We start from the raw sequence: 17,340 nt of genomic DNA, 5'->3' as shown, positions 1-17,340 counted from the left end.
GTTGCAGTGTATTTTGCTAGCCACAGGTGATGCATAGCTCTAGAATACTGTTCACCTGCTGCCGAGACTAGGAACAACTGCACCACATTTAGGAAATAAAGAGAAATGTTTCTGTTCAGCTATGAGCTTGGAATCCTGTCCGGGCACTGGTACTAGATTAGCGAAGTCTGCTTGACAAGTGTATTAATGCTGAACAAGAGGTGGAAGTGTAATTTGTATTTTGAATATGGTAAGCTATTTGGCAAGGCTCAAAAAGACAATAGTTAACATGCAGTGTTTGTGTCACTGTTAGTGGTTAGAAATTAATATTTGATTACATGTGTTAAATGATCTGCTTATAAAACTAGGTACAGTGCCACATAGTTGTATTTGTATTCAGTAATACTTTGCTTGCAATAGCTATTAGCACTCTGAAGCATGCTGAGGTTACCACAGAACACGGAGTGTAATAACCTTTTTACTTCTTTTGACAAGTGGTACCACAGAGTAGCTGGCACACTGCATAGATTCTGAATCATGTTATCCAACTGTTCCTACAGTAAATTCGATTTCCCTAAAACTAAATTAAATTGTGAGTAACAACAAATGTATAGTGTGCGTTAGGAAGAAAACCTTTTCTAGTCTTCATGTACACATATAATTGACCACACCAATAGAAAACTATCTGATGCCATCTAAGGTAAGGAATGTCTGGCCAGAAAATTGATAGAAACCTGTTTGTTTTTTTAATTCAGTTTTGCATTTTTTTTTCTTTTATCTTCATAACTACCATATAGACAAAGTACCAAAGGAATTAACGGGTAATAGCTGTCTCAGTTTATCTGAAAAACTGGAAGGGACACAAATCTTATGGGGGCCACCTCTCCTCCAGCTTTCCACCGTATTCAAAAGAGGCACCGAGTCCTTGATTTGCCAATCTATGGCAAACCTTGGGGTAGTTTTAGCAGCCAAGTGGGGGCCGGGCATGAACCGGATATCGGCTGTTCCATTGGTACAAAATATAGAAGCACCTTAGGAGATCAATCATTGGACTCGGGGAGGGGGGGGGAGAAAAAAAACACGGCTAAATCACTGAAGCCATGAGAATAAATGCCAAAAGGCCTTTTTTCTGTAATTACCAGATCTAGCCAGATCTGTAACGGAGGTCTGCAATACTGAGTTTTGCCAATCTCTAAAGGAGGGAGGTAGAGGGTCCTTCCATTTCCTGCAGATCTCTCTTCTTGCGAGCAGGATGGAATAAAAAACTAGACATCTGAATGGATATTGTACACCTTCTAGGACTCCAAATATTATTAGAGACAAATCCATTATGACAGGTCTTCCTAAAGATTCTGTAAGGGAATTGCTGATATCCTGTCAGAATGTGGTTAATACCGGGCATTCAAAAACATATGTGTATCCGAAGCAGCAATCAAACCACATTTAGTACAAGACACTGACTGGCCTCCTGTGAATTTAGAAAGTCTTAAAGGGGAATAGTACGCCCTATTCAGAGTAAAAATATGATTTCTGCGAAGCCAGGACGGCTTGACAATGCTCCACAGAAGCTCGAAAGAAGACTTCCAAAGATTTTGTAAATTCAGATCCATCAGAACAGAACCCCATAATGAGTCTGGCAAAACAAAGCCCCCATCTGACTCCTCCAGAATAAAATTATACCATTTAGATATTTCTTTCTTTGCTGGACCTCTGTTTAGTAAGTCAGAAATAAATGGTCTGTGCCCTCCAAGTTTAAACTTATTCTTATTGGCAGGAGATGCTTTATAAGCTACAGTCCAACTGTGAATCTGTATATATTTGAAACGGGAGAAATTAGGGCCTACCTTGGCTTGCAGATGTTCCCACGAAAATAGATCTCCCTCATAAGAGGTCACCCCATACTTCCAAGCCTGCCTCTCTCAGAGGGATTGCTAAGGTGTCATCAAGCCAGGCAGGATTTTCGGGCAGGTCCCACAGTGGAGTTTTCTCACAAAAGTAATTTACTTTTATGGATTTCATAATTTCAGCCCATGTTCTAGCAAAACCTTGTAGAGTCTTCAGTTTAATTTTTTTTAAAAACTTAGGATTTCCGAACTTAAAAAGAAAACTAGAATGGTTAATTTTTTCCCCCTCCAACATAGCTGCATACATAAGACCCACCCCCGATGCTACGGGACCCTTCAATAGCATTCGTGAGTGGGATAATTGAAAGGCCCAGGCATACATTTTTAATTCTGGGCCTGCCAAACCACCCTTATCACGTCGCCGTCTTAGTTTTTTCCAGGCGATCCGTGGAAGATGACTGTTCCAGATAAAAGATGAGATATTTGATTGAAATTTGGCTAAGATATTTGGATCGAAATATAAAGGACTGGTGTTAAAATAAAAAATAAATTTTTGGAAGAATAGACATTTTGATAAGATTTACCCTACCTATTAATGACAAAGGGAGGTGTGACCAAGATTGGAGAAGCTTGCGGCAATCTTTAAATACTGTGGACAAATTAAGTTGGACTATTTTATTAATATCTTTTACTATTGTCAAACCTAGATATCGCATTGAGATGCCTGGTTGGAGTTCTGTTGGAGGGTTCTCATAATTCCAAACAAGCATTTCAGTTTTGGCTGTGTTAATTCCATAACCAGACACTTGTCCAAAAGCATGAGCCAGTTTCACGATAGCCGGAAGAGCCATAGCGGCTTCTGATGTTAAGATAAGCATGTCATCGGCATATAATGCCACCTTCCTCTTCCAGCCATGATAATGGAAAGGTTTGATGGAAACCTCCTCCCTTAGATATTGCGCAAAAGGCTCAATGTAAAAATCGAAAAGCAAGGGGGAGAGCGGGCACCCCTGTCGGGTTTTGCAATTTTGATGCTACGTGTAGGAAGGGCGAAGTAACAGGAATCCGCAACTGTCTCACCATCCATGTGAGGTGGTGATATTTGTTAGGCCACCTATTTGCTCTGCCATACTCTGATATTTCCCAATTTTGAGTTTCATCCTCCGTGACTGTGGGTGTCTGATATTAAAGTTTCCAGGGTCCCCTCCTACTCTACGTGCGTTCCGCTGACTGGAGTTGAGGGTTAAGCACTCCAGCCAAGAGGCATAGGATGAACTCCAGCCAAAAGGCATAGGATGCACTCACGCTTGAAGTTGTAGAGGGTCCACTATGCCTGTGCGCTAGAAATACTTCTCACAAAGACAGAAATCTGTAAACTGCATAAAATCTGGCATGGGAGCTCATTGGCACTGAATAATCCGTGTAATCGTGAGGTACATTAATCTGGATATCGCCAGACATCCAGCGCAGGATTAGGAAAGCACACATAAACGAGGAAGGTCGCTACATTATACTGTAAAGATAACAGAGACCCTTCATTATTGGTAGTTTTTATGCCCCATATGTGAACCAAATTCAGTTCTTTAACTCATTATCCCCCAACCTCCTGAGACCCTGTGACACTCTAAGGATGTGATTACAGCTCTCTACTAGATTCTGAAAGACAGATCAATCCCTCCACTAATTGGCACACAGTGTATAACTACGGCACTGTTTTTGCAGGGTCATCCTTGAACTTTTTGGCTTCCTCCTGGCATTTTTTCTGACCTGGTGTTGGTAGTTTTAGGACTCTGGGCACTTTATCACTGCTGTCCAGTGTAAAGTGCATGTGCTCTCTTGAACTACACCTGTTTGGCATATTTAATTTACCTATCAGTCCCTTGTAAAGTGGTATTTCAGATACCTGGGGGCAGTAAATTAAATGCTACTGGTTGGCTTGCAGCGCTGCTTGCACCACCAAACAAAGAAGCCTTTCAGACCTGTCTCAGGCCTCTGCCATTGCAGGGCCTGCACACGCAGTTTATTGCTGCTGTGACGTGGCACATAAAGCGGGTGCCACGTATGTGACTCCCTTTTACTACATATTGGTCTCCCCTAAGATAGGGAAAAAAGGTAGGAGCAAAGAGGGAAACCAACAACTAGGACGCCCTCCACTCAATATGTCAACAAACTACTATTGTCCTAGTTTTCAAGGCAGTTACCATACCATATAAAGATCTGCAGGCATCGCTGGTTGTACATAAATTACAACATACCTCTCTTCTTACAATGAATCTAGAGTAGGGGATGTCTCAGTCTTCTGCCACTGTTAAAAATAGCCCAACTCTGATAGACAGACTTAAAACAAATACAAAACCCACATTCACCTAGTGTAACAACAGAAAAAAGGTGAGAAAGCGAGATAGCACCTCACGGGCGCACCACCAATGGGGCCCCTGGCTGGTACTCACCAGGATGGCCCTGTTATCATCATTGGTGCCATCAAGCTATAACGGAAACGTGTCCTAAACCCAAAGAAAAGACAGTGAGTGGTGCAGTGAACACAAATTATATGTAACACAACATACAACATTCAACAATTAACATATAATATATTCTGCAACTGGGACAATTTCTTTAATGGTGTTCCTTCTTGTTGCATACGGTACATATATGAACAATAAAAAAGGAAGATGTGAAGATGTGAATACTACCAATCGATTCACACCCTACTTACAGCCGACATGTTTCATTGCCTTGGTATCTATCAGGCAATTTCCTCAGGGCAAACCACTTTCAATGCCACTGCAAAGGACACTGGGCTTTGCGCGCCTTCAATGAACCTTGCCTCTCATACCAGCCAAGAGGATTTAAAAAGGATAACGGCCCCCATTGGTGAGCTTGGTCCAGTCTCCCTTCGTTACTGATGCAATACAGGAGAGCAGTCCGGTGTGCACTCAGCCCTGGTGTGTCCTTTGGGTTTAGGACACGTTTCCGTTCTAGCTTGATGGCACCAATGATGATAACAGGGCCATCCTGGTGAGTACCAGCCAGGGGCCCCATTGGTGGTGCGCCCGTGAGGTGCCACCTCGCTTTCTCACCTTTTTTCTGTTACACTAGGTGAATGTGGGTTTTGTATTTGTTTTAAGTCTGTCTATCAGAGTTGGGCTATTTTTAACAGTGGCAGCAGACTGAGACATCCCCATCTCTAGATTCATTGTAAGAAGAGAGGTATGTTGTAATTTATGTACAACCAGCGATGCCTGCAGATCTTTATATGGTATAGTAACTGCCTTGAACACTAGGACAATAGTAGTTTGTCTCCCCTAAGGTAGGCCCTAGCTAGCTCTATGGGCAGGGTATTCTGTATGTAAAAGGTAGGACATGTACCTTAAATGTGTGGCATGTCCTGGTAGTGACAAACAGCCATTTTGGTTTCTCACTACTGTGAGGATACCCTCTCATAGGAATGCATTGGGGATTCCCTGTTATGTGTGTCAGTGGTAATTCCTGATATGAGAGGAGTAGCGTGATCAAGTTTGTAATGTTTGGAATAGCGGTGATAAATGCGGCGTGGTGGTGTGCGCAGATTTATCACGATTTCAGAAATGGCACTTTTAGAAGTAGGCATTTGTGTGCTATGTGTCTTTGTGCCTGCCTGTTGTGTAGTGCATGTCTGGCTCTGGAGTGACAGACTGGGGAGGTGCAGTGGCTCCAGAGGGGCTGGGTGAGTCAGCGCTAGGCTGAATGGGCCTGATCTGCATTTAGAGTAGTGGGAGGAGTAGCCCCTGAATATAATGCTGGCTCCGCCCCCGTGGTGTCTGGGCCAGGATCTACACTGTCAATGGGGACTGTTGTGCACTGTAAACAAATGTTTGAGTCAGGGGGAGAACAACGACCTAGTTGGTATAAATATTGAGGCTGTGACCCCCATGAAATTGGTAACTGCTTGGAGCTGAAGGACTGCTGGGCGTCACGAGGAACTGCCGTGGGACCCAGCTGGTGTCTCCTGGGGTCCCTACGTGCTGGCCTGCCTGTGCACAGCTCTGCCCTAGGGCACGTGAGCGCCTCGTGAGCGCTTCATCTTCTTTACCTGAGCCCTAGGAGAGGGGCTTCAGCCTTGCCTGTTGAGGAGTGCTCTTGTGTGAAGCAGCGCTGGTGGCCTACCCAGTGCAGGGTAGCATGGGCCTGAGGTTTTGAGCCGTAGGAGTGGGCTCCATCCACTACAGCGCAGCGGGCACCGTGGCCCGAAAACAGCAAAATCGACACTCTTAAATCCTTGAAACCGCTGCCTCCAGGAAGCCATGCGGTCTGCCTGGTTGTGAGCGGGGCCGCACCATGCATGGCAAACCAATCGGAGCAGACGTGGAACCGTAAGTCAGGCGCTCGTTGCCTGAACAGGGGCTTACCCAGAGGAGAAGCCAATCGCGGACATAGCCGCCTGAAGTCAGGCAAGCTTGTGCCTGGAAGAGGGCACGGCTCTCGTGTGCCGAAGAGAGCCCTGTGTGTGGGGCAACAAGGGAGACTGGGTTGTTGGAGTCTTCGCTCCGGGCTGGACGACCTCTGCGTTGCAAAGGAGGAGGCGGAGCCTTGCAGACTCCAGGTTGGAGTCTGCAAAGTCCCCGCAGAGATTCCTGGTGAGTGTGACTTGAAGAGTAACACTGCGGGTGCTGATTCTACTACGAGGAGGAGCCCCGGTGAATGGGGGTTCCCAAGGTACCGTGTTGGTGCCTGCTGGTGCCAGTTGCACATGAGAAGCTCCAGTGAGTGGGGCTGGGAGGGCACACTGTTCGTACCCGCTTGCCATGTCTACAAGGAGGAGTCCCGGTGAGAGGGGCTCACAAGGTACATGGTGTGTGCCTGCTTGTTACCAGCTGCTCTGCCAGATCATGGGCAGCTGCAGCGTGGGGGCATTTTGTTTGGTGTCACAGAGAGACCTGGGTGAGTTGCACCCTAGCCCCCATTTGTGTACCGGACCATTGGGGCCAGTGCGCTGCTGCATCGGCAACCTGGTGCCTCAGACAAAGCCACATGCTCAGAGAGCCCTGACTTGTGGACAGAAGGCATTACAGGAAAGCCCCAGACAGGCCCTCTAGGGAGGCCAGTTGGCCTGGAGATTACCTTGTGTCCTGGTGGGGCGTAGGGCCCTAAGGTGATGTTTGCCCCCCTAGAGTGTTGTTACTGTGGTGCGCTGGTAATTTAGGATATATGCCTAAAATGTGATGCATAATGCGTTTATGCTACTTATCTTTACCACTAGTTACTGGTTGTGTTTATTTTTCACTACTTATGTGTGCTAATGGTTATGACGGTGGCCCGATTGGCCCTGTAATGTATACAGTCTCCTGCAAAGTAATACCTAGTGCCAGGTGGCACAGTGTATATATGCAATTATGCTCTAATGTGTTTTATGAGCAATACAAAGGCTATTTTTTATGTGTGTGTGTGTGTGTGTGTGTGTGGCGTGTGTGTGGCGTGTGTGTGGCGTGTGTGGCGTGTGTGTGTGTGTGTGTGGCGTGTGTGTGTGGTGTGTGGCGTGTGTGTGGTGTGTGTGTGTGTGTTGCGTGTTGCACAAACGCTTTACACATTGCCTCTGGGATAAGCCTAACTTCTCGTGGCAAGCTACCAAGAGGTGAGCCTGGGTTATCTTCAGCCTGCAACTCCCTTGCCCTGACTAGAGTCGTGGTTTCTGCCTGGCTTAAGCGCATGCTCTAGCTAATCAGAAATCTAATTTCTAACAGGCACATACATTTGCGCTATGGCAGTGACAACTGCTCAGAGATATGTATAGAGTTTGATGTATCCCAGTGAGACAGGGTTCTTGTGCTACACTGTAGTCCATGACATACACATGAGACTAGCCAAGTTTTTAGAGTTAAAAAACTGCAGCGAAAGTTCACAATGCAGGTTATCTGTCATACTGAATCAGACCATAACCCCTTGCTACTGTCCATCGATTAGGCTACATACCATCAGTGATACCAAGATGTAGGTCAACCATGGAAGCCCTGGCATACGCCGCATGCGGGTTGACCATTGAGTTACACATAGAGCACTACTGTAGAGAAAACAAAGGTACAGCGGAAGCTCCGAAATGTGAATGGTATGCTTTCAAAGTCATGATTAGGCGCACTGCACTTAAAATCACTTTCAGGATGAAATTAACATTTAATAGGAAAATTAAGGAAACCAAGGATGCTATCCAACTTTTTCAAAACCGGGTAGATCAACAATTTATGGGTGACCGATTCACATCCAAAAGAAGCCTCCAAGTGGTAGACCGTAGACCATACACTGCTCGGGGTACACTCACTGTGATGAAACAGGCAGGTTTTTGGCCTCGCTGCTGAATGCATAGTCAGATAGGATGCCCATTTGCGCTATTTGTTCACAGGTAGGTGACACAGTGAACTCCTAGGGAGGCATTAATACCTTTGTACACTACTGCAGGTACTTATATGGCACCGCTACTAAACACACTCCAGAATACTTGACTGATAAACCTCTGACATGCTTGAATCAGGAACAAACCTTAAAACTGTATGAGTCCTTGATGCTGGCAGGGATTAAAGTTGCAATAGATCTATTTGCTAGGGGAAAATCATCATGGTCTGATGGTCTGCTTCCAAAACTTTACAGCAAATATAAGACTGTTAGACCCCAAACTCTTAAATATGTATACAGACATATAACCTTGTAACTCTCCCCTGTTCCACCAGAGAAGCCATTGTTGTAGTCTTACCAAAACAGGTAAGGGACCCGCTAGATGATTAACTGTACAGACCGTAGTCCATACTAAATATAAAATCTTGGGCTAAATAATTCCCAATAGGCTTCTTCCTCTGATTAGGGACCTGATTTACCTGGACCACTGCTGGTTCATACCTAGCCAAAACATCCACACTAATCTGAGGTAGTTTTATTGTATTGTGTTGTATCGTATTATATTACAGGATTTATATAGCACTTATTACCTCTGTGTGGTTGTTCCACATCATGGACATGGTCTAAGAGGTGGATCAACTACCTGCAGTTGCCTCACCTGATATCCAAAACGTGTTTGATATCTTCCTTTGGACTTACTTGTTCAAGGTATTAAGAAAAGTAGGATTTGAAAACACCGTAACCAAATCGATCACTTTCCGTACATCGAGGCAGTGACCAGAGGCTGCATTGTTTCTGAAACAATGGCCTATCCATAGAGGGACCCAAAAGGAATGCCACTTTTGTCCTTTGCTGTCTGCGATCACAGTACAACATTTGGCAAGTAATTTGTGCATTCAGGGGGAGGAATAGGGAATCAGACTCTTGCAGAGGACACACACAGTCTTCATGTATGCAGACCATAATCTCCTATATCTTTGCAACTCAACAGCTGCTTTGCCCAATCTCAAGAAGATCTTATCAGGCTTTACGGGAAAAGCCTAGTTTCAGGATCAACTGAGATGAGCCATGTCTGTATCCCCTGACTCCCATGAAGGTACAGATCACCTGAGGCTACCAAACAACCCCCTTAAATGGTAGAAATATTTAAGTTTATAGGTATACAAATTTACCATGGGGATGGCAGGCTCCATGGAGGTAATACCTGCAAGCCAATATCCAGAGTTAGACAGTCTGTTCCCTTCTGGTGCAGACTAATTTTGTCCACAGTGGGTAGGGTCCCTGTTGTCAAAATGATAATCCTTCTCCGGTTGTTTTACTGCTTTTTCACTATCATTCATAACTAAAAGGAATTTTTTTAGAGAACTAGATTCTATCCTCTCCAGCCTGATATCGGGGAACACAATGTTGGCTTTAACCAAGATATGGGGACCCTAAGAAGAGGGTATTTGGGAGCTCCGAATCATGAAGCATATTTCATATCAGCACAGCTGCAATGGGAGTTCAAATGGATGAAAGACAGGATCTTATGTGTGATAACATCAAGATCAGTGAGGATGACACAAACATGAGTTGATTTGGGGCAGCAAAGGAATCAAACATGGGTGAAATATCTAGAACCATAAGGCTGGTTTGGCACTGTTGGTACTGGTTTCTGAGGCATAAAGAGAAAATGTGTCTATATTCTGTTGACATTTCCTTCTGGTGCCTCTCTAGATTCTGTATACTTGCTCCGATGCCAGATAAGAAAGCATGGTCAGATGGTGGAATAACCAAGATAGGTGACCTGTACGTAAATGATACTTTTCATACAGTCTACTCACTTAGAAGAAATACAGGATCCGTGCAGTTCCTGATCTGTAGCATGGTGAAAAGTGAAATGGCACTCACTTGCGGGGAGACAAAGGAGGTTTCTAGAAATAACAGACTTAATTTTGCACAAATTAATTGCCTTCACCACACATGTCTCTATAGCTACACTAGCTGGAGTTCCTGTTAACTGCCCTAGATGCCAAGCAGAAAATGGTGAGTTCACATTAAGCAATTTTATTTAGAAAATGTATACAGTGCTCTGCCACCCAAACATAATTCCTATTACTGGCCAATAACAGCGAAAAGAGGCACAAAGATCGAAAAGAACCCTAAAAGAAATAGTGATGGAGCACCTAGAAATGATAGCCAGCCAAGACTCTGGCAATTACTTAGGTCTTAAGCGCCCTCTTAAGCTGTAACTAGTCAGTCCTGGATCTCGGTGAAAGAGGACGTGAATTCCAAAGCTTGGCCGTGCAAACCATAAAGGTCCGACCACCTTGCCTGGAATACTGAAAGATTTACTTGGCTGTCACAAGAGGACTTTCAGGAAACAGTTTAGAACTTCAGCCTGTGGCCTCGTTAATTTCTGAGATGTGGACCTCAAAACAATCTATAAATATACAAAAACAAGTATACACCAAACACATGTTCAAATATTGAAATACTTTGTGCGATTCACACCCAAATATAGAATTGTTTTTACATTTTCTATGCAGCTTCCTTATTTGCATATGCTTATTAAATTGTAATTGTTATTTAATTTTGCAAACACTCGCAGGACCCCATGAGTAGGCCTCAGACTCTCAAGTGTCCGTGGAACAAAGGTTAAGAACCACTGTTTTAAATAACCTAATCTTCAATTGTGTTACCTTGTCAAAAAAAAAGCTCCAATCCCAATTTGCATACTAGGTTTATGTACTTGCATGTTCAAGTCTCCTCTTATCAGAGGCTTGTTGGGTATGAATTAATATTTGGCTGATCAGGTCTAAACCCTGAAGTGCGTTCTGGCCTACCTTTAGGTACAGCACATTAAATGCAGTAAACTGCATTATACCGTGTTTTTCTGATGTCTCCTACTGTGTGTTTATGCTTAGCCTTCACTTTTTTTCCTCCCAGGCGATGACAATGAGCAACTTGTGAAGCATGAACCCAACACTTTGGAAGTAGATGTGCTTCCTCACATGGATAACCCAAGTTTTGAGGACGAGGAATCCCAGAGGCGTGAACTCAAGTCATAAGCTTTTGACAAGTGATACAAAGTTTGCACCTTATAAGAACTGTGAACCGGTCAAACTTTTTTTACTTTAAAAAAAAAACAATTCCGTTGAACAGCTGAAATATCTGAATAATTCTTCTATGACTGATTAATCTCTTATCCCATATTCTTTTAAATTATGTAAACAGTGATTGACAGATCACAAGTTGTGGCAGTCCATTGTATGCAATACTTAAAGGAATGTTATAGTTTTCCATTCACTGTTGCTGCTTCCAATATGTGAACTATGTGGAGACTCACGCATGCATCTCCTGTTGTGACTGATCTCTGCACAGTCTATATTGTAGGAGCAATGCTTCTGAACAACTTAATAGAATAGAGATGGTGTTGCTTGGTGCATGCTGGACCAATGTATATCCAGGGACTGTTTAACAGTTAACAAATTCTAGTATGGATATCAATGCAGGGGAACATTGAGTCGCAGAAAGAAAATCATAGTGGTGGGCAGAGATTCAAGAGTTCATTAAAAGGAAAGTTATAGAAGTATTGGGACATAATGCTGCAGATGATGATGCACATTCTCTTCTACCACCCAAAAATCTGACAGCAAAACACCGTTTGCCTTGTGAAACCTTTGCTCTAATCATTTAAGTTATGGTTCACCAACAACCTTATCGCTTAAATTCAAACATCATGCTGAAAAAGCTATAAAGCTCAAATGAATGTTAAATTAGAAAATGTGAATTTGTTTTGCTCAAATCGATCACTTTGGTGTCTCATATTTGGTTAATCTTAACTTAGGTTTTATTTTGTCTGATAAGCATAGTATACGCATGTCGATCAGCAGATTTGCGGCGGAAATATTGCAATTTTGAACTCTATTCAAGGATGCCTTAATGGGTAGCATTTTTTATCAACATTAAATGTTCATATTTTAGCTGTTGATTTAGCTGACCAACCTTAGATGCCTTTTAAAGAATAAAAGGCACATCACCACAACAAATGAATTACTTATGTAATTTTTTTATATTCATGCTGAAAAACAGATAGGCAGTCAAATGAAACTGTTCTTTCTCTTGAAAAAAGCCAGATCAATAGTAGCCACATTTGTAATTAACGGTAGATAGAAACTCTACATTTAATACAATGCTGAAAATTATAGAGACTTAGAATAAAATAGCCTCAGTTGAGAATAAAATAGCTTCAGTTGAGGACTGATATTTTTGTGTATACACCCAGTACATCATTCAGCTCAGTCCTCGTAATCTTTTTGTTTCAGAGATGGGTAGAAATATGAAAGTATCATCAATGTAATGATGTTGACTCAACAACTCGCATGGTAATTGAGAAAGATGAATTTATCTTGTAGGGGGTTGAACAATGTAATCACCTTTCAGACTGTAGCTTGATAATGCATTAATTTGGGGAAAGTATTCATCCTCAAAGGAGTCTGAACCACAAAACATTGTGGTTGATATTCAAAGGTATGTGCAATGGGAAATCCTTTATTGACCTAGGCTAGAGTTTTATCAACATGTAGGCAAATGGAGATTATGAATTCTAATTGCAGTACATAGAAACAGTAAGATATGCCGATTAAAAGCTATTCCAAGAGTATTACCCCTATAGGAATGGTATTTTGGGAATAGAGGGGTATTATGCAAAGGATGTAGTTAGTGTAAAGTACATCCAGGAGATTATAGTCAAAATACATTAATTGTTTTAATATATACATGTAACTTGCTATACTCCAACCATTGCTTTTAAGACATGAGATTTTCTAACTGACTTTTTAAACAAAACAAATGCTAATTGCCTTAATATAAAACTCAGAACCTCACGTTCCATGTTAAAGACCATTTTAAAGAATGCACTTTATTTTTATTCTATGACAATATATCCTTAATTTTATGATCCTCTTATTAATATGTGAGCACAATATTTTGGATCTCACCTAAGAATTTGCTAGCTCTAATGTACTGTATTTTAGGGTATTGAAGAAAACTCTACAGAAGAATTTGAATAAGTCCTATTTTCTTATTTCCTGGTGAACAGTGTGATCGAAATGCTGTAAATATACTTTGATTTGTATTAAGAGTATAAATATCAAATGTAAATATAAAATATCATAAAAAGGCGTTTGTCTTCGTTCTGAAAGCTATTTGAAACTTTTAAGAAATGTGCTTGCTGTGAAACCTTCTTCTCTCCAAATCACCTCATAGCTACAAAGTGCACCAACGACTGGAAAAAGTCCAAATTCACAGAAATATATGTGAAAATGTGTGTAAATATTCTCACATTTACGCTTGAAAAGGAGGTACAATGTTTAGAAATTATGGTGATGAAAGGATTCAATAATACCAAAATAATAGCAAAGTTATTTTGAACTGCTCTCGCTGAATGTACTTAATAATAAAATGTAATTTTTGTATGAATGCTTAAAAAACAAGCTAATTGAAGTATTTAGTGGACATTTTTCTTAAGCAACGTCAGTCCTGATGTGTGTGTATATGAGGAAACGTGTGGAGAAATTCACATCTAGCAGCAGCCTTGCGGTGTCTTGATGCCTGGTTATCTTCACCCTATCACTCCTGACCACGGGCCCACTTTGCATGATTGTACTCCTAAGTGCTTGCAAGTGCTTGCTGCTTGCAGTTATAGGGTATATACATTTACTGGGTATATTAGAGAATAGGGATGTACCTCCTGGCTGCAATTACACCTGCTTCTTTATAACATTTCTTTTTTTTTTTTTATAACAATTTTTATTGCAGATGCTCAGACATGAGAAGGGTGACAGCGGTAGCATTATTCAAGCAAGACAAATACATTCAGGATATACTTCTTAGAGCCCCCAACGTCATAACAATACATGGTCCATAAATCAGTCCGACCGAGTCTTCGGGTCTCTCTCGGTGCATCCCCGCCTCAGTATAATCAGTGGGCATATTAATCAGCTGGGCATCCACTTTTTTATTTTGTTGAACTGATAGAGCGCGCGAGGCCACCCGACCAATAGTTTCGCCGTTTCCGGCTTCAGGGCCCATATACTTTTCAAATCACCATATACATCGATCGGGTGACTTCACGAGCTCTACCAAGTTGGTGTGTGTGTGTTCCCTGCTACCAATTTCCGGTGCACCCGACTTACCATCCACCGATGCGGGTGCCTAATGACCACAATGAATCAGGGAGCTAGCTGTAAAAGAAAGGCAGCAAAATACAAACCCAACCAATAACATTCAAATACTGTTTAAATGACCACGGACAACTGGAAGTTTAAAATGTTTATCTAAAGTTCAATATTTTCTTGCATGAGGTACAATAAAACAAGGCAATCAATAACCAAGATAACGTAAATTATATATGCATAAAGAAATAATGACAGAGTAATCATCAAGGTACTAATAAAATGTAACGAGAAAAGATACTATGCAAGTCAGTATTATCTAAACAGGGATACCCTAAGTGTGGGTGACTATAGGAGAGCTTATAATGAATAACACGCTTCACTTAAGGTGAAGGGGCCTTTGAACAATCTAGGCAACGAAGTTCTAGACCATATCAGGAAATGACACACTGCTATGCAAAATATAATTTCTAACAAATGAGAAGACATAGGAATAAACTTATGGAAAAATATAAATGACTTTCAATAGTTGCAGAAAGGCATGGAAAGTATCACATATGCAATGTTGAACTTTATTAAAGCAAAAGTTAGAAATTCAGAAGGTGCAAGAATTTCAAGAGGTTCAGAGCAATATTTACCTAGAAAGGTGTGGAAACCAAACCCTGGCCACGGGTCAGTTAAGGACAGGAAACCCTCAAGGAAGGATACCCCTCAAAGGACAGCAGGTGCAGAATGGACACCCAGGACAGGACAGGATACCCTCGGAATAGGAATCAGGACAGGACCCTCAGGACAGGACAGCAAACCCTCAGGACAGGACCCTCTTCAGGACAGGACCGGAACCCACAGTTCGGAAGCAAACGCCTGCGCTCCACCCGCTCTGCAGCTATCGATCAAGACCCCGATTGGGTCAGCGAACTCCCAGCAAAGTGCTTCGCCAGCACTTTAAGGTTCAGTAGAACCTCAGTCTATGGTCAAATTCGGACAGAGTGCTTCGCAGCGCTCTGTATCTTCAGTCACCTATTGAGTGCGTTGGGTCAGTGACAGGTCAGCTAAACCAGACAAGTCGGACGGTTCACTAGGTGAACCCAGGGTAGATATACAGTTTGGGGACAGTGTACCACCCCCCAATGTTGCAAAGTGTCAGAATCCCTCAATTTGGATTGGTCCTAAGGTAGGATTTGGGTAACACACCAATCACAATACACGATTTGAAGCCTTCATTAACATATTTGGGTACCGCCTAGCAGGTTTGGGGTTCTCATGAGAACTGTGCAGGAAATTAACATTGTAACACATGAGGAGCAACATTCGCCGTTCTCGTAGCGCAGAGGTGGCTTTCCCAGGCGCATCTTGACTGTGGCTGCCAGCTGGCTGAGTTCCACTGTCCAAAGTGGCCACTTTTCAATGCTCCCTGGTCATGCGCAGAAGAGACCGTCAATATGGCTCCCAATCAGTTTGGACCCCCATTCCCCGCGGTACATGAAAAGTAAGCGAAAACAAATTAATACATAATAATGTCATTATGAAAACACATCACAGGGTTTGTACTTTTAACTCATCATCAAGAATAAACTTATTGCATCTAAATGTTAGCTACATTGATACGGGCACAAGAGCAGTGGCACGAGCAGTACCACATGATAAGCACAGCTATGAATTACGCATGCGCATAACTTTCCCTCCACTTCTGCAGACGCGTCAGGACACGTGAGTGTGGCTGACGCATGCGCAGTAACTAAAATACAAGCGGCGGCCATGTTAAAATACACGGAGTAAGTGTATTAGAAATACACATAGGCAAGCGTCATAAACTTTACTCAAACTTAATATAAATGTTAGTAAGACGTACATTGATTACCTTGTTATACATAAACGAGGTTCTTGACTTCGGCAAGCCGCAAAATATGCGAAGCTTTGCTTCATCAGAACTCCCCCCCCCTCCTCCCCAACAAGTTCAGATGTGAGTGCAAAGTTGGTATAACATCCGCTCAGTCAAGGTCTAACATCACAATCACAGTAGGGGCACATACAGTTCTCGCCTTCCCCTTCTCCTCCCCCCCCCCCTTCCTGAAAGCCAATGGCCGGAAAAAACTTTAAGCATGTAGAGCGTAATTGATTAGCAATGTCCATTCCTAGCATGGCCTTCCCGCTGATCTCCCTCCTCCTCCTGCCCCAGGTCCCCTCACGGGCCTCCCACCCCAAGTCCACCATCCAGCCCATGATAGTGCCTCCATTTTGACCAAACCCTTTTAAACTTATTCGGGCATCCCCTTGATTTGTACGTCACTCGCTCTGCCGCCATGTAGAGGTCTAGTCCCCTTCTCCATTCATCTATAGTGGGTATCGTCTCCGCCCCCCAATATTTGGCAATGTCACGTTTTGCCACGACTAGGGCTAATGTCAGGAACGTCAGTAAAGGGCGGGGAAGGTCAACATCATTGGTCATTCCCAGTAGGGCTAGCTTGGGCTCCTGGTTGAGCGACACGGACAGGACCTCCCGCAGTTCGGTGAAAATAAGTGTCCAGTAGGATTGTATTTTCACGCAAGTCCACAATACGTGGAAGAAATCCCCTCTCTCTTGATGGCATCTCAGGCACCTATCGTCCTGTGTCTTCCCCATTTTGAACAGCCGCACTCGATCAAAGTACGTCCTGTGTAGCACGTTATATTGGATCAGGCGTAGTCGAGATTTGATGGCCACCTCCCTCGGATGCATAAGGATTAAGTCCCAGTCAATGTTCTCCAGGGTCCCCACCTCCCGCTCCCAAGCGGCCCTAAGCTTCGCCAGGTCCCCCAGCATGTTGTTTGTGAGGGTTTTGTAGGTGAGCGACACGGCCTTGTGGGGTATCTGTTCCTGCAGCAATCTGCCTTCCAGGGGCGCGTATTCCGGCAGGCCCTCAAGAATCAGAGCCTGCGCCCTCCATGCGTGGCGCAATTGAGCATATTTAAAAAACTGCGAGCGATGGAGCCCATATTCCGCCCTTAAGGTGGCG

General features: G+C 43.2%; 1 protein-coding gene across 2 annotated transcripts in view; it reads left to right on the top strand.

The window, feature by feature from the left end:
• Positions 1-13,352, top strand: part of RNF128 (ring finger protein 128) — a 756,868-nt gene extending 743,516 nt beyond the window's left edge. For both annotated transcript variants that reach the window (XM_078688665.1, XM_078688666.1), the window contains exon 7: positions 11,115-13,352. In XM_078688665.1, coding sequence (XP_078544791.1) covers positions 11,115-11,236 — 122 coding nt within the window. In that variant the 3' untranslated portion in view covers positions 11,237-13,352. The remainder of the gene's footprint in view (positions 1-11,114) is intronic.
• Positions 13,353-17,340: the final 3,988 nt, after the last annotated feature.

Source organism: Lissotriton helveticus, chromosome 4_1, assembly GCF_964261635.1.
Source record: "Lissotriton helveticus chromosome 4_1, aLisHel1.1, whole genome shotgun sequence".
Classification (NCBI taxonomy): domain Eukaryota; kingdom Metazoa; phylum Chordata; class Amphibia; order Caudata; family Salamandridae; genus Lissotriton; species Lissotriton helveticus.
This window is presented reverse-complemented; position numbering and strand designations above follow the sequence as displayed.